This window comes from Dinoponera quadriceps, unplaced genomic scaffold (assembly GCF_001313825.1).
Source record: "Dinoponera quadriceps isolate SergipeBrazil2010 unplaced genomic scaffold, ASM131382v1 scaffold1565, whole genome shotgun sequence".
Classification (NCBI taxonomy): domain Eukaryota; kingdom Metazoa; phylum Arthropoda; class Insecta; order Hymenoptera; family Formicidae; genus Dinoponera; species Dinoponera quadriceps.
In genome coordinates, this window is record NW_014556124.1 from 2,752,757 (window position 1) to 2,778,713 (window position 25,957).

The following is a 25,957-nucleotide window of genomic DNA, read 5'->3' on the forward strand; positions in this document are numbered from 1 at the left end:
TATATATGTGTCGCTCTTGACACGTAGTCGCGTATCGATAATAATAAATCAACAAAAAAGAACGAGGAATATAACGGCACATTTCCCGAAGAGAAGAGATAAAAAGTGTGGAATGCTTCGCGATTTTGCGCGTGTCATCCTTGCGCAGGGCTCGTGCTGATTCCAGACAGCCCAACGTCTGATATCAGACCATAAGACGTTTCTGAGACTCTGGGGTTTTATGGAAAGGCGTCTTCAAGTCTCTCTGGGATCTTGTAGAAAGAAGAATGGTAGCCAGTAAGAGCCTGTGCATGAAGCTGTAGTGTAATAATAAGAAATATTTATAGCGTAATAATAAGAATTAATCTTTGAAGCATTAAGATGTGGAAGATATTCCGAAATAATCAGATAACTTTTATTACGCCCAGAAATATTGATCTTAGATTGGATCCTTCTCAATAGTAAACGATATAAATAAAGTAAGGGAGCTCTGTAGATATTACAAGCATTAAAATAGACTGTAGATATTATTACCATTGAAAGAAAGAAGTCAGCTAAATCGGCAGTAAACACAAACGTTCGGTGGATTACAATAACAAAGAAAGAGCAAGTCAATGACACGACCCCGCCGCGGTATAAATATGATAATAAGGAGGACCGAGAGTCATTGCGTATAAAAAATACACAATTGTCTTACGCGCAATTGTATATTTTTTATATACACAATGACTCTCAGTACTCCCTATTATCATATTTATGCCGCGGCGTGTCACGGTCGTTAACTTGCCATCTCTTTGTCATTGTGATCTATTGAACGTCGGTTTACTGCCGTTTTGATGTCTTTATTTTAATGTTACATTCATCCACAGATATACATATATCATATCTACAGTCTTTATTTTAACGTTTGCAATATTTACGTAGATTTCTTATTCATTCATTTCATGCCAACCTTCTCTGTATCGTTTACATTTTAACATACGTACCGTCGAAGTAAATACGGTGGTGCCGTGTTCAACGAAATTTTTCGTATATTAAGCACGAGTGTGCCATCGGATGAGTTCACTCAGACGGTACGCCAACTGGCGGTGAACACGTGGCCGACACAGTAGTACGAACGTAAAATTAGGTTTACACTTGACGTTCGCTAGACGTTCCGACTCTCTCTTCATTTCTTTTATTCTCTCTTTTTTTTACGATTCGGCTTCGCCTTCTCTACCTCCGCTGCTATTCGCTTCATAGCGTTGTTTTGTCACCTTCTTTTATTATTACTTCGTCTTTTATTATTACCTCGTCGATACTCCCCAGTGGTGTTCGCGAGAGAAAATTTCCAGCGTTTACGTTCACTATGTCGATACGATCGTCGCGACTCTCGCAAGATGAACGGATATATATCGTACGATGAATATCAGATGTGAACCTATCAATAGACATCCCCGGGATATTTTTCGCGATTTTACCTTGTACACACGGATATATACACGAGCATTCCCGTTGGCGCCCCGTACTCCTATTTCTTTCAGTTTCGCGTTATATTTAGCCAAGCACGGAGATTAATGATATTAGAGGAAGCTGTGACACAGGACGCGTTACTCCGTTCAGTAATAGCTTCACTTAGCATCCGGGCGATGCAACCACTCGGCTGCTAGAGCCACTTTTAATGCTTTCGGCATTTAAAATGAGGCATGCCCGAGATAAGAGCAAACTACTTTAAGCGCTTATTTACTTTTTAGAGAATAACGATGTCACGTTAATGCAGATGTATGTAAGCACGGATAAAAATTACGTCTGTACTTAGCGGTACGCGAGTGCTAGACATGATCTGGGTCATAAATAGGCCGTATATTTTTATGCGTTTCTTCCCCAGGAAGCATGTCCCTACCCTACCCGGACTATCCTACATCTGTACTTATATTTATATTTACAATTATAAATGAGGTTATCGGCCGGCACGAACTATTTTCCTCTCACCTGCACTATAATGATATCGGAAGGCTTCCGTTCTTCCTCATCCCCTTTTCAGCACGGTTCGTGGACGCAGAATGTCTGATTCGCGCGCATCATCGAGCCTCGCCTTGTTCTCGTTCACCCCGGCAAATTGAATGCCGTCGTTCTTTTGTTCCTCGGCATCTCAAAGCGCCTCCGCGCCGCGCTATGATCCCGCATCGGTCCGCGTAAACGCGCGGTAATTTATTCCATTTTAATACCGCTTTCAGGAGCCGGCCTGACGACGAATAATCCGCATCGGGATGGCCCGTTCACGGGGCAGATTCATCACGCGCACAGACCTGGGAGAACGCGGAACTCGGTGTGGTCATCCGAAATATCGCAAATGCCGGAGGTCACTTAATGTACATTAACGTCCCGTTTCTTGCGGCGGCGGTCAATCGCGGTGATTTCGGTCGGTCGATTCTCTCCTTGAACCCGCCGTCTTTCTCTTCCTAACCGTTGCACGTAGGATCGCAAGATGAAAATGCGGGACGATTTGAAGAAAGAAAAGAAAATGTCGAAACTTCAGTGTATCAGGCCGTGGTAACGGTAAATGAGTCCTATTAATTATCCCGTCGGTGGCGTCGTAATTACGCGCCCATTGTGTCGTTGATGGATCACTGCGGACGAGCGAAGTTGCACTAATTGTTACTTAATGATGTGTGCGGAGAGGCTCGCATTATCTCGTTGCTCACAACGCGGGAGTCGCGTGCAAACTGTGACAGAGAGCGGTCCATCGTGGCATCGCGCATCCTCACGAAGTACGGCTCTCTCCTCCTACCCTCCTCCTCCGCCTATCCTCGTCCTCCACCCTCGTTCCTATGTAATGTGTAGGGATCTTTGGTAAAGGAGTCCTTTTTCGCGATACGAGGAATGTTTAGAGCGTTTTTCCGGCTCCGGCGCTACGCTCGATATAAATCAGTCGATTCGCGCGCGATTGCTTTCTCGTTGCGAATGTTTCCCGCGAGGAAATACGCAACTTCTTGTCTTCCTCCACCCCTTTTTCCCGACGCCATCTCAGCCAGTTTCTTTTAAAAGCAAACCCGCGTTAATGTTTCTTAAGACAGAAAGTAGCCAATTCGACCGAAAGTATCTTTTTACTTATACTTACACTTATATTATATTTGTATTATTTATATTTATTTTTATTCATATTGCAACATTCTTCTTATCTAAAATGTGATAAATTGCGCGTGGAAAGGTAACTTTTAAGTCCCGTGATTTGGGTTTTTTGTGATAGAGGACGGTGGTAGATATATTAAAAAAAAAAGAAAAGACGTATAGCTTGACGAAAAAGAACGAATCCTTGTGGAAAAGAATCTAATTGCACAAACGCAAGATTGTCGGCGTGATCAATTTATTTGTCGTCGCTTCGGGCTTCCTCGTCCGAGCTTTTTCCATTAGCTTCCGCCGTGTCGAAGTTGCCGAAACTTTCGGATTAGTTTTCTCCGCGACGCGCGGTTAACACTGTTGCTCGCTCCACTCCGCATGCAATCGGAGCGATTTTTTTTCTCCTTCCCTTTTTCTTTTCTTTTTTAATCCTTTGGAGTTTCCTCGCGCGCGGGATATCGTTTGTCACTCGCTCGACGAGGCGTGCCTCTCCTTCCTCTTCCTCGCAATTTCCAGCGGCGCTGGGTCTCCGCGCGACGAAAGCGAGTTTCTCTCTCTCTCTCTCTCTCTCTTGGGTGAAATTCCCAGTTAAGTGTCCCCCGAAAGTAGCAGGATCGAGATTAGGATTTGGTGGCTGAGACTCAAGACGAGCGGAAAGAAGGAGGGGGAGGGATGACAAAACGGCCGGCGATCCCTGAATAACGACTCGCAGACTCCCGCGTCGGAGATATGTAAGGAAAATGAGAAAGGCGTCGTATAATTCGGGAGATCGCAATTCAGGGGACAGATAAAAGGGAGATATTTTAAGGTCGCGATTCAGAACGCGCCGAACAGAGTCGGAAACGCGGAATTGAGACGCGCGAAGATCGCGCCGACGAATGTCCGGCCGTAATCGTCTCGATCTACTTCGAATCCTCTTCGGCGGCGCTCTTTTTCTCTCTCTCTCTCTCTCTCACTCCTGCTCTTCCGTATCGCGTATTAAAACACCACGATGGATTTCGACGGTGAGTGGGGTGTAGCTAAGGATACGGCGGTATTAGGCAAGCGAAATGGAATAGCGTATCGCGAACAAGCCGCCAATTGCCGAACAAGCGCGCCCATTAGAGCGCTAGTCCATGCGAGCAATCGTAACAACCGCGGGCGCACAACGCGGGCTCACATAATACACTTCATCAGTTTGTGTCACGCAGCAAGCGTGTAAATTGCGCCGCCATACGTCGCATTGTCGGCCGCAAATTATTAACGAGAGCCGTGACGGAACGTGCGCCGAATTCCGATGGCGGCCGTTTCGCTGCCGTTTCGCTGGAATCGCGCGGATATAACGCTTGCGTGCGTCCCACGCGAGTGGAAGAAATGTCTTCTTCTTCTTCGGGCTCGCAGGCTCCGTTTATTACGAGGCGCCGAACAAATTCCGGAGCGCAAGCCGCGCAGCGGTTTTCCCCCGTATCGCACGAGCTCGTAGATTGTGCCGTTTCGATTCCGAGAAAACTTTCTCCCCCGATAGCGAGGAGGAGGAGAAGAAGAAGAAGAGAATAATGATGATGAAGAAGTAGATCCACGAGTCCTTAGGCGCTCGACGTCTGAGTGCCGTTCGGAAATCGCGCGCAAATTAAATTAACAACTGCTCGGCGCGCGGGAAATTGCTTTCGCGCATAATGACGCGAGCTGTTAACCGTGTCGTCCTCGTCTTCCTCCTCTTCCTGCTTCTCTCGCCTCCCTCGCTTCCGCTCTTCTCTACGCGAACCAGATGCAGCACGCGCGTGTTCCTATTTTCCTTTCGCGCAGCAATATCTCAAGGTAAATCAAGCGACTCCTCGAGGAACGCTCGGTCGGACGCAGGTCTGATTTGAGTAGCAGCGTTATTTCCTCGATTGCGATAAAAATCCCCTCTCGTCGATGCGCACAGATGAAATTGTACTGAAAAGCTGAAAGATGGCGGGTTCCGGTGACGTCTCTTATTTCCTAGAATGAAGCCTGTGTCGACGCACGCTGCAGCGTTCCTTCGTTGTTCGCCGAGAGTGTGTCGAGGATTAAGAGATTAATTAGGTGCACATCACAAGGTGCACTCAGAGTATCCTTTAGGACGGACTGAGAGCCTCTTTTAGGATGTTATTGAACTCCATCAGCTCCTTCCTCAGCTTTTGCATGTCCGTTTCCTCCACTTTCCTCTCGCGCTGCCGGAAGTAACGTTGCACCAGTTGTGTCATAATTTCCGCGAACTGATCGTCCTTCTCCACTCGTAGATCCTCCTGCGGGATCAAACGAACTTGGGTTGTTTATTCCGCCTTCATCCTTTCGTTAAAAGTAACAGAAACTTTAAGAGGATTTTCACATCAGGTCGCTTTGTAAGTATAAGACTTTGCTTTGCATATTTCGTTTGTTAATTAAAGCAAGACTCGTTACATCGCAAGATACGAGATAGCTGTATTATTAATTAAGAATCGAACAGAACGCTTTAGCTTTTATCACTTGTTGAAAGCATTCAATTCGTGCGCGTATTTGTGAGACCCGTGAAAGCGTCACGTACGCTTTCATGTTGGTCAGCTCGCGATGGAAACCCGATAATCGACCGTTTAGTTTGACAACAAAAGACGCATTAGATCAATATTGAAGTTCGGCATACTGACGATGTAGCAGCAATTTATGAAGTCCCATCGTGCTCGCTTGCCGGGCGGTGGCTTAAACAGCACTTTGAAGTACTCGATCACCGGCTTTAGACCCGTGAATATCGAAAAGATGCAGAACGGCGGCGGGAGGGTCGTCGTGAGCATGAAATCAACGTAAGCCTGAAGAAAGCCCGACAGAAACAGAAAAGATGCGGTCAGTCGTGTTTTTCATGTCGTTATAATTTCAAATTTCAATTTCCCCGATTCGACGGTGTATTACATCTGCTTTGAAAGGGATACATCATTCACGATTATTGAGGAGATACCGACCTCGGTTCGGCCGAAGATCCACTCCACATTAACGTTGTCGGTCACTCTGGTGAAGGTGTTCGCCATACACGCGATCAGCATGTTCAAAACGACCACTACGGTGATAAATTGGAAGCCTGGAAAATAGAGAGGATAATATTAAAAGTGAGAAAAAGGAGACAGATATAGAAGGAGGGAGTTTCGTCATCTGTCAAATCTTTGACGAATTCATCGCCGATGATAAGAAGGTGCCATCTACCTGCGAAAGCGAGGTAACCGATAAGCTCGGTGAAGCTGTGATGATTGATTATTGTCTCCGATTCTCTTTCACCGGGAAGATTCTCGATCACCACGTCGGCACTTTCCACCGGACTCATGCAGAAAACCGCCCAGAAAAGAGTCTTCAGGGTGGATTTAAAACTCACGAAAGAGCTCTCTTGTTCGACCTTCATCTTTGTCTCGTAGTCGGTCTGCACCATTCCGTCGTAGTACTGATACAGTTTACAGAGTCCTGGAGAAAATTATACGGATTGTTAATGCTGCAAAAATTTGTCGAACCACGAAGAATAAAGATAAAAATATAACAGGATAAAAAATTTTCTCAGATCTCGTAGCTCCGCAAAAAAAGTTTCTCAATTGATTTGTTTACCAGAAAATTACTATCGGATCATATAATTATAATTATAATAAAATTATTATGTCATAATATTATCATTATATAATCATCTTTAAAAATTACTATTATAATTATTATAATTATTGTTAGAATAGTGCAAAAAATATTTTCCTATCTGAACCGTGTAAAATCTTACCAACCGTGTAAGCCATGATGATGATACCGAATATCGCGAGGAAATGACCGACGTCTCTGATCATTTTGAACAGAGACAGTTGCAGCGGTCCCAGATCGTAGTCTAATTGACAGATAAATAATAGCTTGAAAAACGCCATGATCGTCGCGAGACAAAAGATCCCTTCCGCTATCAGTGTCGGATCGTACTTGTACCAATATTTTCTCTCCAAGTCGTGTTGACCGTTTATTCTTACGTCCAACGCGGCGACTATCCAGAAGAGAAACGTCAGCACGAACAGTATGAGCATGATAAGCTCGTACCTGCGTTGCACGTTACACAATGTGAATTACTCGTCGTAAATAACGTACCACAAATTAGAACGTTCTGCCGCAAACTAGGACGATCAATCGCAACAGCAAATTACGATCGTTCGTGCTCTCACCAATTTCTCCGCGTCTTGAAACACCTGACCGGACCGTCTACGATGCAGAGTCGAATGAGCGCAATTATGTACGACACGACGTAAATAGCGAGGAAACATTCGAATCCTGGAGAGACAAGTTGACTTAAATTGAGATCGAATTCTAAGCGGAAGAAGAATGAATGGGACACGCACCGGTATGGGGCGGTCCGCGAAGCTGCTCGGTCTTGTCGCTGTGCGACTGTAGGAACACGAATGTGAGGAATATCAGATAATTTGCCACGGAGGAGAGAAATTTGTTCACTGGGATGTCGTAGAACTTGGCTTGCTTCGAGTTCGGCGCGAATACTACGACGAAAGTTATGAACGGCAGCAAGCCGATTTGCGGGATCACCGACAGACACTTCAGCCACGTGTTGCGGACCTTCCAATCGTGCCAACTGCCGATCCACGTGCTCTCGACCAACTGAAAGAAAAGCGAAAACTCATAACGAGGCGTCTCAGTTTTTGTAAAGGTCGTAATTTTCACGATATTAATTTTGCACAAGAATAACCCCGTATCTGATAAGCGAAAAAATACAAATCCAAAGAGAAAGAAGGAAAGAAAGAGAGAGAGGGAGAGAGAGAGAGAGAGAGAGAGATTTTTTCGAAACTTGAAAAAATATCGAATTATAAATGTGTACATTTTCGAGATAAATTAAATTAGAAACAGATATATAAATGAAACACGCGCAGATCAATTACATTTATACAGTGTTGAATTAAATTTACAATTTAATTTTTTTTATTTAGATCATTATTTATTTTAAATTCTCTCGAGAGTGCGCGTTTATTATTACATCGTTACCTGCTGTACGTTTGGATGAGCTACGAAGGTTTTCTGTTCATAATCCAAAGCTAGTAGGAGTCGCGGATATAGAAAGCTGGAGGCACGACCGAAACCGACGTTTCGTTTCAAAATACACTCGACCTCCTCGACTTTACGGGCGCATCCGATCAAGTCTGTAGCGAATTGAGACACCTCCTTTGTAGCAAAACGGTGAGCTGTTAGCTACTTATTCCTTTTGCCTCTAATATTTTGGCGTGTCGCGGACATCGTGGATATGTAAATTACCAATAATTAACCAGTTATTTTTGTCGCTTCTTAGTTGTCGTTTAATTGAACGGACGATTTCGCGGATGACGATTGTCATACGGTAAATTTCGATAAGCAACAACCGAAGCAACACACAATACTTATAAAATATTTCAAAAATATAAATATGAAATAAAATATAAATATGAAATAAAATATAAATATAAAATATAAATATTAAATATTGTAATATCTATATTTTTAAAATATTTTATAAATACTGTCTGTTGTCTGGGAAAGTCTCACTAACTGAAGACAGTTCTTTGTAGTCGGGATAAAATTCTTTGTCGAACGTGGCTTCCCTGTTAAGCTCGGCAGATAATTCAAAAGCCTTTAAAATTGGATCGGTCTCAGTTTGACAGATATATGCCGGATTCGATACCGCCCTGTACATAAACAGACGCATTCTCTCCATGGTCAGGATATCGCCTTTCTCCCTTTCCGGTCTACGATAACGCAACAAGAAAATGGGCAAATTAATCGACAATAATATCTCAAATTATAACTTAATCATCTATGATTAAATATAGCGCTTTTCTCAACAAACATTCGAGAGCTACGTTTACGAATTTTCGAAATGAATTTTTCTCTCTGACGAAAATTTCTGTTGAAAATAATTCACAATTTTATATCAAATAAACGATCTTTAATTTCTTTTTTTTAAATTATTAAATATATCAGAAGCTCTTGGACATTATTTTGAGAAACATTCTGCGTTTGCCGTGTGCGTCGTCGTACTTGCACAGATCCTCGCAATTGCAGCTAGGCGGATGAGGCTTGTACAGGATGTGACGTCGATATCTGAGCATATCAATCATCTCGAAGTGTCCATATTGCGCTGCGATGGCTAGGGGGATTGTGTCGTCCGGGAAATCGGGACTGTGAGTGACGCCAGCATATTCGAAGCCGGGCGTCAATTCATTCAGCTTGTCCAATATCATCATAGTGATCCGTATTTGATTATCCCTGATCGCGTGCAGATGTGCATCACCCGGGTCGATCTCTGGTTGGGACAAGAGATACTCCACCATCGGTATGTTCCTATCCTTGACGGCGATGTGGAGCGCGGTAACACCCTGAAAATGAAACGCTGAATTAGTACGAAGGACAAGAGGAGTTTACCAAGAGGAGCGTGCATCGTAAAAGAAGTTCGCACGAACGTGAAGTGTTGCAATTGCAAAGTGTTGCACGCAATCGTCTTTCGTCCGCGACTGGAAAATCGAGCCGAGATATTTCAAGGGGCAAGAAACAAGTCCTCAAAGATTACGGTCTTACGTGTTGCTCAATGTTTCTGAGACGAAGTTAAGGCAGCGAAGAAAGTTTTCGCATCGGAGGATCACACAGCTCGCGCGCCTTGCACACGAAAAGAGTCGAGAACTACACAAACTGGGACACGGGGCATTAACACGAGAGACGGTATCTTTAATTAGCGAAGAACGCTAAGGAATGTTTCAGCGAACACCAAGAGAACTCTTGGTCCATCGTGTCATTTTAAATTCATATTTAAATGTTGCGACAGTCGTATTTCTCGAGGGAGAAATACGATGATGTGGACAGTCTTGGATTATGTAACACGAGGTTTCGGCCGCATTTCTGTCATGCTACCGCCTGTGTAGCTCGATTAGCGAAGACAAAACGAGGAGAGACGGCCGCTCGGCCGAAAAGATATCGCGTTTCTCGAGCTGAAAAATTCTTCGACTTTTCCGGAATGCTCTCTTTTCTCGTTGTGAGACGGGTCCGCGGGTTCTCTTCGTCTTCTTCCTTTTCCTCCTCCGCCTCTTCCTTCCCCGTTAAAAGGAGGAGTGAGAAAGCAAGAGCGTGAGAAAGAAAGAGAGAGAGAGAGAGAGAGAGAGAGAAAGAGAGAGAGAGAGAGAGAGAAATCGACTTTTCTGAGCGCTATCGGCTCCCTTTTTTCGGTCGTGTCCCTCTTTATAGGAAGAATGGGACGACGACGTTTGTCGCCCATCTGCGGCGCGTTTACAGAGGCGGCCCTCGACAATGGACCGGCACCATTGTTGCCGTCGGCACTAGTCACAATATTCCGTGATATCCTGGCTTTTCGACCGGACCCCCGGAGCATTCGTGTACATCCACACGCCGCGCACGACAATAACACCTCGTGATATATGTTCGGTAAAAAGCCCTTCTCCCCCTCTCTCTCTCTCTCTGTCTCCCTTCATCTTTCTCTCTCTCTCTCTCTGTCACCCTTCATCTCTCTCTCTCTCTCTCTCTCTCTCTCTTTCTCTCGACGGAATCCCTCGACAATCGGCAGCTGCCACCCTTAACGTCTCGCATGACTCGCCCTGATTTTCTGCCCGACCAGATATCTATTTGTCGTTCGAGGATTTCTCCTTTTTCCCTTTTTTTTTCCTGCGGTGTACACGTTGCGAAATAGCGCGGCGCGAATGCTGACTCGACGCTTTCGCCTGCTAACAGGCGTCAACTCCGACTGGGAAATGTCGAGGCTCGATCTCTCGGTGTAAATTACAACGTCGATATCGGGAATCTGTTATTACGAATTTCTCCGGAATCTATCGAGTGCGCGTCGAGTCTTTCAGAAATTTAATTAGCGACGGGAGAATAACCGGCGGGTTGACGCGAGCGCGTAAGGTGTTTAATGAATGAGCGACGCAAGGATGCGTCATCATCGGCGGCACGGGTCGCATCCGAGAACACGCACGGTAAACCGTGAAAGAGCTCGCGAGTGCATTCCCATATGGAATTTACAGCGGGCCGGGTCATTTGAATAATTTTTATCGGGCCTCGGCTGAAACCATTGTCTTGTAAAAAGACGGCCTGAAATATGGCCGGAGATACACGGAGGCAAGCAGCTTCTTCTTCTTCTTTCTCTATGTCTCTCTCTTCACCCGCTTCCTCCTTTGCTCTTCTTCTCTCTCTTTCTCTCTTTCTTCCTCTCGTTCACTCTCTCTCTCTCTCTCTCTCTCTCGTTTTCTCTTTTTTTCTATCTACTCGTGCGCGCCGCATCGGCATTTCGGTCTCAAAGTCAAACGAGGGTTTGGCTGCTTTTCGGGAACCCCGAAAGAGAAGAGGACACCGCGAGAGAACGGAGAAGAGGACGGTTACGACCACGGGAGAGCCGGCCAAGTGGGTGCAGGAGATGGAAAGAGCGAGACATTCCACGGGGGGTACGTGTTCCAGCACGGGGTGAAGATCTGAGATAACTGGACTTTGCGTCGCCCTCATTCTCTCCGGTTCCTTCTCCCCGCCTCTGCTCGTTTCGTTCCGTCCGTTTCTTACGCGGGATAAATCGTGCCCGAGCTTACTGGGGCACGTTAAAACATTTCTCAATTCATATCGGAGTATTGGCGCTTTACACGTCGGGAATTACGCAACATCGTCCGACAACGAGTCTGCAATCTGGCGTGCAACATCGTTCGATGTTTGAAATTCATAACTTGACGATGAAACATCAAAATTCTGACTGAGGTCGCATCAACATTAAAAATTCGCAAAATATATTCACACACGGAGAAAAGGAATTAGCTGTTTATATGATACACCTGATATTTAGTCACCGGATTTCATTGTTAACCGTGAGAGCTAAAGATTAGACACAGAGACAGAAAAATGTTCGACATTGTTTTTTTTTTTTTTAAACTGAGAACTTCCGGCACATCCGAGTTCATCGCGTTGAATTATAAATTTGGATCACTTTGTTTCCTTTTCTCCCAGGCTGCAGGTATAATCTATTGGAAACGTTTAATGTATCGCTTGTCTCTCGTTATGTGTGTGTAACCTGGTCTATCTTCTACGACTCCCTTTCCCTCTCGCCTCGGGAACACCTAAGAACACAGTGCGAGTCTAAGAATAGCGTGGCGTCTTTCACATAAATCATCAGCCGCAGATCTCAAAGGAAGGGTTGACAAAAGTTGTGACGCGGACACCGAGAAGGTGGGAGAGCGTATCTCCTTTCAACCTGCTGCTGCTGCTGCCGCCGTTGCCGCCGCCTCTGCTCTCCTCTCCTCGTAATTTCGGTGAATCCACGTAAGTGGTGGTGCCGGGCTCTTACGGTTAAATCACGGGGAGTCGGCGCGATGGGAGATAAATTCGGGAATCTTTACGAGCTGTTTAAGGGTCCACTTTAAAGCGCACCGTTCGCGCGGCTGCGAGTCGTCCGATGAATCAGATAGGAAACGGACGAATCCACCGGATGCGGTGACGTATGGAAAACGCATTCCACCGCGGTGTAATTTAGCGTACCTTGACCACTAATGGCGCACGCCATCGCCGTCGGCGTTGCCACGATTAATCATATTCCCGCGTGAAATTGTAAATCAGGAAATTAATTTATGCGCTATTCGGCGCTCGTCGTTGTCGTCGTTAGAAGCGTCGCGATGAATTCAACATTGATTGCGGGCTGTGAGAGCGGATTTACGCGCTTTCCGTCTCGCGCCGGCTATTTTCCTCCCTTTTCTTTTCGTTCTCTTTTTACTTACTCGGATACGGGTAAACTGCACTTTGCTCTCTTGAATATTATAAATATTTCGCGTCACGTTCCTCGTGATCGCGCGGGAGGTTCTTATGAGTTTGCTCACTTACTTGGAAATTCATGACGTTAACATTGAATTTCGGATTCTCGTCCAGGAATAGTCGCACTTCGGCGACATTTCCGTCGGCAACGACATCGAAGAATTTCTTCTCGAGTTCTTGCAACAGCGGAAATATCACGCTCGGAAACTGCAATAAAAATAACCTTTTAGTACACCTCGAGAGAGCGCATGTCGGATATTATATTTTTCGACTTCTGACCGCAGGCGAATGCGCTTAGCGGTTACTCCTCGTGCAGGATGCAATCCTGCCGGTGTGTGTTCTCTGTGAAAAGGCTTACTTGTTCGAATTCGTCTTCAGTTTCAGCTGTCGCTTCGTTGTCCGCCATCGCGACAGTGACAGCTCGACTGCGGACAATCGTCTCTACGGCCGTTGGACAAGTCGAGTTTTATATTTTCAAGTATTATATATTAGATATCATGGTAGATCAAGTCATCGAACTCACGATCGCCCGGAACGATCTTAAAGAAACGGATCGAAGATAGATTTTACGTTAAATCTATCTTGTTTCGATCTGTGGCGCGGCATAGAGATGAAGTTGCCTCCGTATGAGAGTTTTGGTTCAGGTAACTCTTCGAGTTTTTCCATAGCGCCGAGTTAATTCTATGATCTTCTTCTTCATAGAACGGTAGGAATTCCGTTAACTCGGAGTTCTCGCTTGATCAATTTTAAATTTAACTTATCTGAAACCGAGAGAACTTTACGATCTTCTTCGGTGCAACAGCAGATTTCCTCTACTTGAATTCGTTAACTCGTCAGTTTTAATTGATTCACCCAAGTGAGTGAGGTCCGTGGTAAACGGTAGTAAGGGTGGAAAAATAAAACGCGTTGATCTTCGTTTTCATTTAATGATGTAATTTGATCTTCGGGCGGAGGGTAGATATATACATAATTTATAATTTGTTTGTGTTCTACATACAAATAATATAATAATAATAATTGAAATAATAATATAATTATTATAATATAATATTATAATAATAATATATAATATATATTTTTGAGGATAACTTAGGTGTCGGAGAAATAGTCCTTACATCATTAAAATAATTAATTTGTGCCGCGTCGATTGTAAAACGATCGTCGTCAGAAACGTGACACGATGACAGTGACGTGATATGATTTAACATTACTATACAGCGAAAGGATACCCGACGGTTGTTGTCACTACCGATAATGACAGCCGAGTATTCGCGAGGTCGGTTCGTTTCGGCTGTACTTTCTGCATCTCGACTTTGTTCATCTTTCTCCCATAATGTTTAGACGTCAAAAATCCAAGAATGCTTTTTTATTTCATTTCGAGCGCAGGAAAGAGCAGCTAAACAAAATAGTCCTCATAGCTTCAGGTATGCGTAACGTTAAATGCATATATTTATAGTGGATTTATAATGGGTTACAAGAAATGTGTTAATGGACGAAGAAAACGCAGCGGGTTACGTACAATTCCCTCGTCGCGTTAGATGACGGAGAAGAATCGAAAGGATGTAGACTATGTACAATAATCATTTTCATTTCGTAAAAGTGCGAGTTGAACAGGTGTATCTGAAATTTATCGGGACGATATCGAGAGGACGCGCATCGCAAACTGCTTGATTCACGATGCGAGCGCCTAATCATGACCAAAAGTAATTGACTAATTGGATCCTGCGTCCATTCGTATCCTCGAAATATCAATTATGCGTGTTGATCTTCGAGTTCCTAACGGGAAAATTTCGTTGAGCGGAAACTTCGAGTGTTCTGATCGTGTACCTTCGAGCTCTCGAGTAAACGCGACTCTTTCTCTGCTTTATCATACTCCATTAAATGCCGATACACGATTACATATTATATATATTATCGATCAACTTGGCGCGAAAACTGCTTTAAGTTGGTATGTGAATTTCGCGAACTCGCGAAGGAATTTAATAACATGTAGGCGATTAATCTTACAATTTCGCAAGTTTCTTTCCTTTGCGTAATCCAAACGGTGAATGTTTAACGTAGACGAGTTCTCGTTGCGCAGTAGAGCTTTGATTGAAAACGAGTGACTGAAAAAACGATCGAAAGACGAGCGAGGCAACATTTTGGTGAGAAAGAGTCGGCGGTAGCGTTACGTTACTGCAGAGTATCGTTCCGCTTTTTCCAGAACACAGTGCGATCTCTTCAGGCACTTTCGGCGCGGATACGGACGGGATTCGCTGACGCTTTTGCAAGGAAACGGGGGAAAAAAGAGACGTTTACATCGTGCACCACGATACACACATAACAAGAAGAGGAAAGCTCCGATTCTCCCTGAAGCTCGGAAATTTCTTTTTTTCACCCTCTGCCGCTCCTCCGTCGTCCTGCGGATCTATTATACTACACATCACTCGGTGAACACGGATGGGTCACTGGCCAACTTATGGTCTCTCTCGTCTGCGACGACGTTTCTCTTCCGCGCGTTCAGTCGCTACGATGCGTCCTCCACGATTCAGGCGTCCATTGGCTTCGGCGATGCGCGCGCGCGCAACCACTCATGACGCCACATAAGAAAGAAAATTACGAGAGCTTCGACGAGTCGCCTCGGCGATTAATCAGTACTAAAGTCTCGACGCTCGACGGCGTCAGGAAGAAAGAAGTCCTCGGTAACGCGAACACTCGAGCCTGTGCCTCCGATGATCCAATCGGCACTTGATCACGACACTCGTTCGCCACCCTCGGCTCGCCTTGCCGTGAGGTTTCAGTCGTACAGCATCTTCGACGGCAGCACGTAGCTGGAGAGCGAGTAGAGGAACGAGGCGTACCAGTGGACGCCGTCCTGCTGCGTCGTGATCGTCGTGGTCTGGTTCGACGATGCCCCAATCTCGGCGCGCTGCCTCACTTCGGGATATCGTGGGGCCTCGGTTGGCCTCGTCTGCACGAAGAAGGACACCATACTGTGCCAGATCCTCATAGGCAGGAAGGCGTAATGCGCCACCGACTGACTGTCGACCACGGCGTAGCAGGACGCCACGACGTCGTTCACCAGCAGGTTGCCCTCCGTCGTAAGCGGCGCGAACACGCCCTCCTCGAGGACGAGCTTCGCTTCCACCACGCTATCCCATCGCAGATCGTTCTTCGCTTGGTCCTCCGCCCGATTCTCCGCCGTGTTCGTCCCGCTCACGAGGATCCTGTCGCCCGGCTGCACCTTGGCGGCGAACACGGACGATCGACCCTCCACCGGCACCAAGTGCGCCGGTGTCAGCGTGAGCACTCGGCCGGACTCGGTCGTCAGGCGGATGAACTGCCTCCTCTCGAACGGCGAACGGTCCAGGAAGGCGATCACCTCGCTGTACACGACGTTCCCGTAGGGGTCTAAGGCGGCGACGCGATCACCGAGCTGCACTTCCTCCAGCCTCTTCGTGCCGCCGTTCTCCGTTCTGACCAGGCTCTTGCCGGGGAAACAGCCGCTGGACTTGCCCACCGAAGACGAGTCTGAAAAGCAGAGGCCGGGAGGAGTGAGAAGAGGCCCTTCAGCGAAACGAAAGGTTCGCGAAGGTAAGATTAATATTTCTTATCGCGCAATTCGCGTGCTTCTGCGATTCTACTAAATATATGCTGCATGGAAGAGGGATTTTGCTAAGGCGCAGCTAATCGGGCCGAGGATATTCTGCTGCTGTAGCTGGAAATTTGCTGCTGCTGCAACAGGAACTTTGGTTACTGCTGCTTGGTGGTTGCCCTGATATATGCCTGCTGCAACTGAACCTGCAGGTGTCTGGAGAATGTACCTGAACTGGAGATTCAGCTAGCACATGGTAGTATATCTAGAAGTTTGGCTACATTAGACATATTAGGTGTGGCACTTATACACCTAACAATCGGGACTGAAGTTTTGCTCGCGGTAGTAAACTTTTGGCTACAGCAGCAAAACGCTTTCAGCTAAACTATGATTGCGGGGAAAATATTGTGGTGAAAGTTACTACAAAATTTTGTAATGTCGGGTACCGAAATTATAACTAAAATTATCATGTTTGTTTCAATCTTTGTACACATCATTAAAGATTACAACACATATAATAATTTCAGTCATAATTCCGGTATGATCCAACATTATAAAATCTTGCAGTTTCACTACAATATTTTCTCTGTGTGCGGCAGCGAAATCTTCATTATCCGCGCGAGTGAAATAATCTTAAAGTTATGTAGGCAGCGAAACTTTTAAATACAATATTTTTATCGTATTTCTTAGAATTACGATATTCTTGCCATATATTTCTTGGAACTATGACATTCTCGTCGTGTCTTATCATATTTCGGAATTTTTCTATAAGTATAAAGTTCTGCACCGAGGAGAAGAACATGTAAGAAATAAACTATTGCTTTGCATGCGCACAGATCAGAAACGATATCTTCAAGTTTTCCTTCCGCTTCTTTTCTGCGTTCGACGCGATTTCCGACGGTGCGATGCAATGGAGTGACTGCAGACGCAGGTATCGCCGAAAGCGTGTTCGCATCAGCATCGATCGGTTAAGCCGATTAACGCGATCCTGGTGAAAATTGCCGGAATGTTAAAGTCGCGACACGCGCGGATCGCATTCGCTGGCGCTTTTTGCCGCGCTTTCGGTACCCCCCGTCGTCCCATTGTTTCGCCCTTCGTTCTGAGCATCGACTCGTATCGATTTCGCGCCCATTTTTACGCCCGGTTTTAATTCGAGCCGGCACGGCCCGATTTATTGGCATTTATTTTGAAATTCGAGACCCGACCGTAGTCTGGAACGAGCACGGACCGCTGATTGCTTGAGTGCAGGTAAATATGGCCGATCACACGGGGGATACCGAAGCGAGAAGCGCGGCGAGCCGATCGATAGATGCAACAAGTTCTTCGCAGTTCGAGTCTCTCTCTCTCTCTCTCTCTCTCTCTCTCTCACTTTGCGCAACAAAGCCCCCGTTTCAAGAGCGACGTAAATAAAAAAATTGCAATTTCTTGCTCTTTACTATACGGATACGGAAATATATATAAAATGTTAGAAATAATTCAATCGAAGAATCGAGAAGGGAAACAGCGTGGAGCAATTCTTTTTCCTCATCACTTGGTCACGAGCAGAATTTAATTTTGCGAAATATTCCGCGCGCGGAGGTCAAAGCTGAACAGATTGGCCGCGTGATGAATCTCTCCGGTCTGCTCGATGCTGCTCTCTATATGTTACCATCGCGTGACCTACTATCTATGAACGTCGGTAAAATAGGCATCCGCGGCTTCGCAATTTGCCAAGAAGCGCGAAGGCGATTTTCGCGAGACGCGACGGCGTCCGTTCAGCCACGGTGATCGAATTTTCCTTCGCCGAGAGTTGACTTCCTTTCGCGCAAACGTCGTTTCGGCGTTGACGGTACTCGGCGCTCTAATAACGCGCGTGAAATTAGCGACGTCGGGATCGTCCGGTGTTGATAAATCGCAATCCGATCCGATTACGCAACGTTAAGTGATTTTAACGTTCCCCGCCGGCGCGTTGCCGCGGATGACGCGCGCGCGCGGGGCCGAGGCGTTAAGTCATTCTGTCACTCGTAACTGAGAACAGCGTGAGACTTTAGTATCCTTGTTCCATTAAACGACGTACCGCACCGACTGCAGCATCTTTATTGCATTAAACGACATCGTTACAACTACCGCCACGGTAGTTTATACGCCCGTCTTTATTGGCGCGCGTTGTAATCGGGCTTTATGCGGGGTATTAACGAGAAATGAACGCGCGGCGCAATTAAAATCTGCATGCAATCCGACCGTGAATTGACTACCGACTTCCGACAGTCGTTTAACAACGTTCTCTCGGCGGCTCCGGGGGACTCCATTCTACCGGACATTACTTAACACTTATCTACTCTCAATTATACCCGAGACTTTATCGCGTCACTTTCAAATCGACGATTTCTTTCGCCGATCGACCCGATTCCGAGGAACGCGATGCGGATTCATACGGGCCCCCCCTACGCCTCGAATTCGTGAAAATTTACTCGTCTCCGTTTTCCATTTGTCAACAGAAAAAGGTAACTTAGCGAGGTACTCTTCAACGTTCTTCTTGTCACGTGATTCAACGTTTCTCTACGACCGTCCCCGGCAGAAAAATATCACAGACTGTGACAAATCGGTCAGTGATAAATTATTGTTGCTCGGTAGTTTCATTACTCGTACGAGTAATAATACTACTATTTATCACTGGCTAATTAATCACTGCCAGTAATAGTTTTCTGTAAGGGATAGACACGTAGAATAGGCTGAGCATTGCCATTGGAGAGTTAAAGTCAAGATCGAAGAGTAGAGATATGTTAACAGTGATGCTTTCTCTGTCGTGCTGTAATAAGGTACGATACAGAGGAAATAGAAGAGTGAGAGTGGACATAGTGAAGGAAAGAGAGCTATAATGTGTATTTGATTGTGTGAAGAAAACACATAAATAATACACCGGTATATATAATTCGTAGTTATTAGTTCATAATACTTGTAACCACACGGAAAAAAGTAACTCCCGTAGCTAAAAACTAGTTCTGGCGGATAAAAATTAGCTGTCCATATAATGCAACTGAAATTTAATTAATTTAGCTAGTTTTTCTATCCCCGTACTTAACTTTCAGCCCCCACAGCTAAAAAGGAGGTAACTAAATTTCAGTTGTATTATATGGACAGCTAATTCCTTTTTTCCGCCTCTCCTCTTTCCCTCTTCCCATCAACTACACAATTAGACGAGGAAATCACCACTGCCTCTATTGCCTCTATCTCACTAATGCCGGCTTCAGCCCTCTAATGAGAATGCTCGGTCTATTCTATACATGGCTATAACACATCCGCCACGCTGTAAATCCGTCCGCGTTAGCGTCAGCGGCGCATCGTTCGTGGTACGAACGTGGATTCTACTAACGGAAGCTACTAACCGGATTTAACGGAGCAGTGAATGTGCGACCTGGACTCGTAGTAGACCCAATCGAAACCAGCCTCGACCGCGAGCCTCGCCAGCATTCCGTACTTTGAGCGGTCCCGGTCGCTCGTCGTCACGTCGACAGCACGTCCTTCGTAGTGCAGTGAATCTATCGCGTGCTTACCCTCCTCGTCCCAGCCCTCGGTTACCCTCAGCCTCACGTCCGGCCATTGATTCATCACCGAGAGCGCGAGGCTGTTCAATTTCTCCTTGCATCTCTGTAACATACGTTCCAGATCATTGAATCGTTAACGTATACGATATAACAGATTATGAGTAATACATGCATTAAATACAGTTGTGAAGTAAATATAAACAAAAAAAAGAATGAAGAGGAGGCGATGAAATAATTCGGTGACGGCAGACAGAAGGAGACTTTTCGATCTTGCATTGCCCGGACTTGCGAAATTTCAGTTTACAGCCAGCACGTTTCTATATGTGTGCTTTTAAATCGCCAATATATCAAGATAAAAGTATCAATGCCTGAATACGCACCTAACCCGGGACATCATTATTGTTTTGACCTTTAAAGTTTAAATGCGAATATTTCAACTTTCAACCTAGAATATATATATTCAATGTATGTATATATATTCTGTGTTAAAAGTTTTTAAATATTCGTATTTAGAGGCTAAAATAATAAAAATGTCTAGAGTTAATAGCCGGTATTCATAGCTGGATCCTTGAATCTTATATTTAAGACCGTCTTAAGTTTATCTTCAGATGTTGTACGGTTCATTTTATTGGCTACGAAATATCTGAAGACGAACTTAAGACGGTCTTAAATACAAGATTCGACCATGAATATCAACCTTAGATACGTATCCAGGCACATTGGTGCTTTTACCTTAGATCGGATGAGTTTTATCTTAACATCGAGACCCTATTTCTTCGTATACTTTCCGATTAATCTTCATAATGATTTCCAAACGAGCCTGGAAACGCAGTTAGATACAACGGCGAGTTTAAGGTTAAAGTTGACGTTCTTTGCCACCGGCTGAAGGACATCGCGACTCCCTTTTCCGGGAAGTTCCGCCTAATGCGATTTTCCCCCGTGTCTGGAAACATCACGCGAAGAACTCGGGCCTGACTCGGGGAATTCACTCGGCGATTTCACGCGGATGCGCGCGGAAAAAGGGGGGCCCACCTTGTGACCGGTGGCGTTAAGTAGTGCGAGCGAGACCACTGTGAGGTAAACGAATGCGAGTTCCGACCGGTCACGAGGTCGGACCCGGGGATCTTTAGGAGACTTTAAATGGGCCTAGTGCGTGGCGAATCAGCGGGCAAACAGGAGTATAAATATAGCCGATCTCGAGGAACGCGCGTTCGGTCCTGTCGATCCTCTATCTGCTCTCCTCTTGTCCGGCCGAGGGCAATTTTCTCTTTCGTTGTCTACCTGCACCGACGATGGTGGCGGTTGGCCGGATCGGCCAGTCGGCAGTGAATCAATAACGTTCTCTCCTCAACAAAGCTCGGATTTCGGCGCTGACTCAGGAGAAAATTTCGCGAAACCGGAAATTCTTATCCTAACGAAACGTTGCACGCATGCGAGTAAAACAAGTAAGCGAACTTGGACAATCTTCCTTCGGTGTCAGAAAATGGTTTTGAAAGGCGATATATATATGAATAGCTTATGAGATACGTCGAGACGTTCACGAGCCGGAAGCTACATTGCGAGGTGTCACCGTTGAAATCCGTTTTATGCCTGACAATTTCCAAAACGTGCTTAAATTTACCCTGGTTTCACGTATGCAAAGCTCCGTTAGAATCAAAATTTCCGGGTTCGCGAGGATCCCTTGTCAGGCCCGGCCGCTGCGCGGACCCGTGTAAACCCGGGCCTTAATCCGGAACGCGGCGTATCGAGGGCGCGAGAAGGCAAACGCGAAGGAGCCTCCATTGAGCGGGACCGCGGTATTGTCGAGGGGCATTCGAGGCCTCTGGGGTCCGTGTTCAAATCGATTCTCGAACAAGGAGGGCAATCGCCCACGCAGGGCCGTATCGCGCGCGGATGACCGGACGCGGATCGCACTCTTTCGGCGTGAATCGCGCCGATCGGTCGGTCGGTCTTTTTGTCCTTTTTATTCCCGACCAAACGCGCGGAAGAGAGCAATTTTCGGGAACGGGTCCGCTCGACTTTCGCGAAAGGGAGAAGCCGCCGATCATTCACTGGCATCGTCGTTGCTCGTCGATTGCGAAGGAGCATGTCGAGAGGAACGGCCGATATCGGCGAATTGCCGCGGCGATATTCGAAACAACCTCCGCGTTGTCTCACCCCTTTTTCTCGTTCCCGCGGTGTCTCCTCAATGACGGCAACGCGCAACCGATGACGACGACGGCTGTCGGAGGCACGAAGCGGCTCGCGCGGTTCGCGGCCACAATGAGACCCGCTGGACGTTAACCGGCAACGAAACGGGGGCTAACAATATCCACGAATTTGCAGCTCTCCTTGCGGCAATTAGACCCTATTGACTGCAGACGACGGCCCTCGGGGGACCGGTCCCATCTCTCCCTCCTCCTCGTCTTTCTCCTTCTCCTCTTCCTCCCTTTCGTCGTCTTCTTTTTCTTCTTCTTCTTCCTCCTCGTGTCCTTTTTACCTCGCTCGCTCGCTCTCTCTCTCTCTCTCGCGGTCCCGGTCATCCTCGCCGGTGAAAACCTTCACCGGCCACGTGCACGCGATTGCCACAATCGCCGAGAATCGCACGCCCATCCGCTGTCGGATGAATTTCCATTAAGGTCCCCGCGGCGATGAACCGGGGGCCGCTCTGAATGAACCTCCTGCGAACGGGCTGCGAGAAGCCGAAGCGTAGACCGGGTCTCAATAGGCGGCCTTAATTCCCTCGTGCGCGATACATTTCGCGAAATTTATAGCGGTGGCCGTCGGTTCCTGGTCACCGCAACATGACCGGCCATCGACGTTCGGCCGCCGCTTCCGGCCGCGTGAAAGCGGAGAATCCGCCGCGGCCACGTTTAGTCTAAGAATGTGTCGTTCTCTGGAGATTGGAACGAGGCACTTCGACCGTCGACTCGTCTCTCTGTTAGATGAACAAAAATGAGCGAATCTTTCGCGCACGACCCCGACAAATCATTATCTAGGGATTTTCTAGGGATACGGCCAACAAAGCGACCCAATTAGTTCGAGAATCGCATCGGAATCGCCGAGAGGGCGATGGATCTGGACGTGTTCCTCGCACGACGAGGAAGACTGCCGATCCGAGGGGCCGATCGAAATTTTCCCATGCGCCCTTCGGCTTTCGGGCGTAGCGTTTGCGGGGCCGCGCGCGATGCATGATGAGAACCGAGGTAATAGAGGATGAGAATGACGATGGAGTCAAGGAGGAGAGAAAGAGGAGGCGGAAAGCGGAGGAGGGGGAGGTATAAAAGCCCCGAAGGAGTCTCATATAAAGAGAGGGAAGAATGGTGAAGGGCCCGAGAGATATATCGGCCGTAGTGCGCTATGGGGAGCCTTGTTCGCACAGCGGGGTACCCCCTGGGCCCCTCCCAGACTTTACATCTATTTACAAACATTTTGGCGGACTTGAGGAGATGGAGGGTATGAAGGAATGAGAAAGAGTGCTCTCGCGCGCGCGCGCGCGGTTAGTCAAAGCCGAGAATGTCGGGTCTTATGAAAATCCATTTCGGGTGAAAAATGGCCCGGTCCGTAATGCATTAGGGATAAGGAGGGAAGCACGGACGGCGGGGACAGGGTGGGAGGCGAGAGGGTGGTTACGCGAGAATCGAGAATCCGTGGCAGAAATCGAAGGAAGTCCCAGGGCGAGAGGAGCTTGTACGTACGCGCGAAACGCACCGAAGACGAAACGCGGGCCGTTCTCGTGCGAAACACAAAAGGGAAGCCGCGGTTTCACCCTCGGGGCGCAAACGACCTTAATGGAATCGCATTGATCCCGTTCTATGGGAAGTGTAAAAATGTAAGTTTCTCGGGAATCGTTCGAGCCGGTAGCGTCCTCATTCGAGGCATCGTTCGATCTACCCGTGGCCGCCGGTTTTTGATCTAACCGAAAGAGAAAACAGCAGCACCGGCGGCAATCAAACACCGGAAAAAAGAGATTAGCTCCGGTAGCTAAATTATTTGTAAAGTACGGACATGTGAAATTTTAGGAGAGTAAACGATTTTAATTGTTGTAGTAGCAAATTCATTTGCTGTTGCGGAAAATGTACACGGAAAAAGTTAGTCTTAAATCAATAATAGATGTTTTCATATATATACTTAAAAAAACTCTTTCTTTTCAATTTTTCACGGAAAAAAATCACAAAAATCTTTGGAGAAAATGGAGAAAAACGTTTTTTCATGTTTTTCGCACAAAAAATTCGAAAAGATTGTGGAAAAATAGAAGAAAAACGGGTTTTTCCGAGCCTTTAAAACTATATTCATGTATAAACAAGAATATATTATAATCTTCTTAGAACATGTTTAGTCTTCATTTGATTGAATTTGTACTGATGCAAGTATTACTCACATTCAATTCGAGACTAGAGAAGAATCTTTTAAGAATATTATAATATTCTTACTTACTTCTTGCTTACATGTGAGAATATCTATCATCGATTTAACATTATTTTTTCTATGAATTATCATAAATAACATTCATGATAGTACAATATACATTCAACAAATAACATTCATTTTTCTATGAATTATCATAAATAACATTCAATTATCATAAATAACATTCACGATAGAACGTTTGCTGCTGCAACAATAGAGTTTGCTACTGCAGCAATCAAAATTGCTTACTTTGCTAAAGTTTTAAGTGTCCATATGTTACAAATAATTTAGCTACTGCATCTAATTATTTTCATGAACGCTTCTGCTCTTTGTAAGACATATTGCAAGAAAAATTTGTCATTTCGAAGAAATTCTTAAAGGATGACGAATAAATGTCAACGGAATCCGTCAGTTAAACCTTTTCACGAAAAAGTTCAGTGTTCTTCGAAGATTTTGCTTGTCCGACTGGACGCGTCTGTATCTCCTTCGTGTGTCGATTCGAATGCAGCGCGGAAATTTCGTCATTTGAAGAAATCCCGTATATTCCACGTTTGAGAGCTTGTTGGAGAGAGAGAGAGAGAGAGAGAGAGAGAGAGAGAGAGATCAGGATTAACATTGTTATAAAGAACAATATAGAATCGATATCAAAATAATAAGATTCAGGACGAGAATTACGCGATACGTCACCGAGAAGCGGACAGCCGGTAGCCGAGAAACCAGTCGCGACGAATGATGGGTCGCGTTTGCGCGACGCAGACTGCCCGTCTGTACGTGTGTACGTGTACGTATCCTGTGTTATTTCATCCCGCCGTTATTTTATCTCTCCTCCATCATTCGCCCCGATAGCCGCTAATTACGGTGAGCGCTTGTCGCTTACACCTCGTTTACATATTTCGTATCTTATCGCACGAACGCCACGGCAAGACCGTGTTAACTCTCGCGCGTTCGCGACTTCGCTCGCGTGCGTCCACCGGCGCTGCGTATAATCAACGTAGCGACATTAAAGCGAGCGATATTAATTTCCCCCGTTCGCTGCGGTACTAATTGCCCTCGTGCTGCCTGTTACGGCTCGTTAAATCGCGAATAACGTCCACGAAATTGTCGAGCCATCGCCGGAGAACAAAGGAGCGGGACGCCGAGACAAACGACGTCGGAGTGTTGCCGAACAGTCAGAGACGCCGAGGGTGAGGAGGTCAAGGAGGAGGAAGAGAGAAAGAGTAAAGGAGAAGGACGACGACGACGATGACGACGAGGAGAAGAAGGAGAAGGCGAAGAAGAAGGAGGAGGAGGAGGAAGATGAAGAGGAGAAACATGTTGAAGTAGAAGAAACGGCGGGAGCAGCGGAGAAGCCGAAGATGGGCCACGTATTGCCTCGAAAGGGGGTTGGGTCCGAGATGAAGGAAGATGGTGAAGGAGGACTGGGCTCCATACCAGCATCCGCAGACGGGGCCCCGCCCCCGCCGGTTTCTCCTCCGGTCCTTCTCCACCTCCGGTCCTCACCGGCTTTACCTTCTCGCGGCCAGGCCAACCTTTTATTCCAATCTTCTTGTTTCAACGTGCTCGTTGCTCTATCTCCCCTCTCTCTTTCTCTCTTCTCCGTCTCTCTTTCTCTCGCACATCCCTCCCCCCCCCCCCC

General features: G+C 46.3%; 2 protein-coding genes across 2 annotated transcripts in view; both read right to left on the reverse strand.

The window, feature by feature from the left end:
- Positions 1-5,156: 5,156 nt before the first annotated feature.
- LOC106746708 (short transient receptor potential channel 4-like) lies at positions 5,157-13,240 on the reverse strand. Its single transcript, XM_014623539.1, has 12 exons — positions 13,193-13,240; positions 12,904-13,041; positions 9,037-9,419; positions 8,594-8,789; positions 8,056-8,232; positions 7,404-7,674; positions 7,230-7,335; positions 6,806-7,107; positions 6,253-6,504; positions 6,015-6,130; positions 5,672-5,864; positions 5,157-5,314 (listed from the first exon to the last, which is right to left on the reverse strand). The coding sequence occupies exons 1-12, from the start codon at positions 13,238-13,240 to the stop codon at positions 5,157-5,159; spliced, it is 2,340 nt and encodes a 779-aa protein (XP_014479025.1).
- A 2,370-nt stretch (positions 13,241-15,610) lies between these two features.
- The window catches only part of LOC106746696 (sonic hedgehog protein A), a 49,471-nt gene continuing 39,124 nt past the window's right edge, over positions 15,611-25,957 (reverse strand). The window contains exons 2-3 of the mRNA XM_014623514.1: positions 19,774-20,035; positions 15,611-16,344 (exon numbers count right to left, since the gene is read on the reverse strand). Of these exons, the coding sequence (XP_014479000.1) occupies positions 15,611-16,344; positions 19,774-20,035 (996 nt within the window). The remainder of the gene's footprint in view (positions 16,345-19,773; positions 20,036-25,957) is intronic.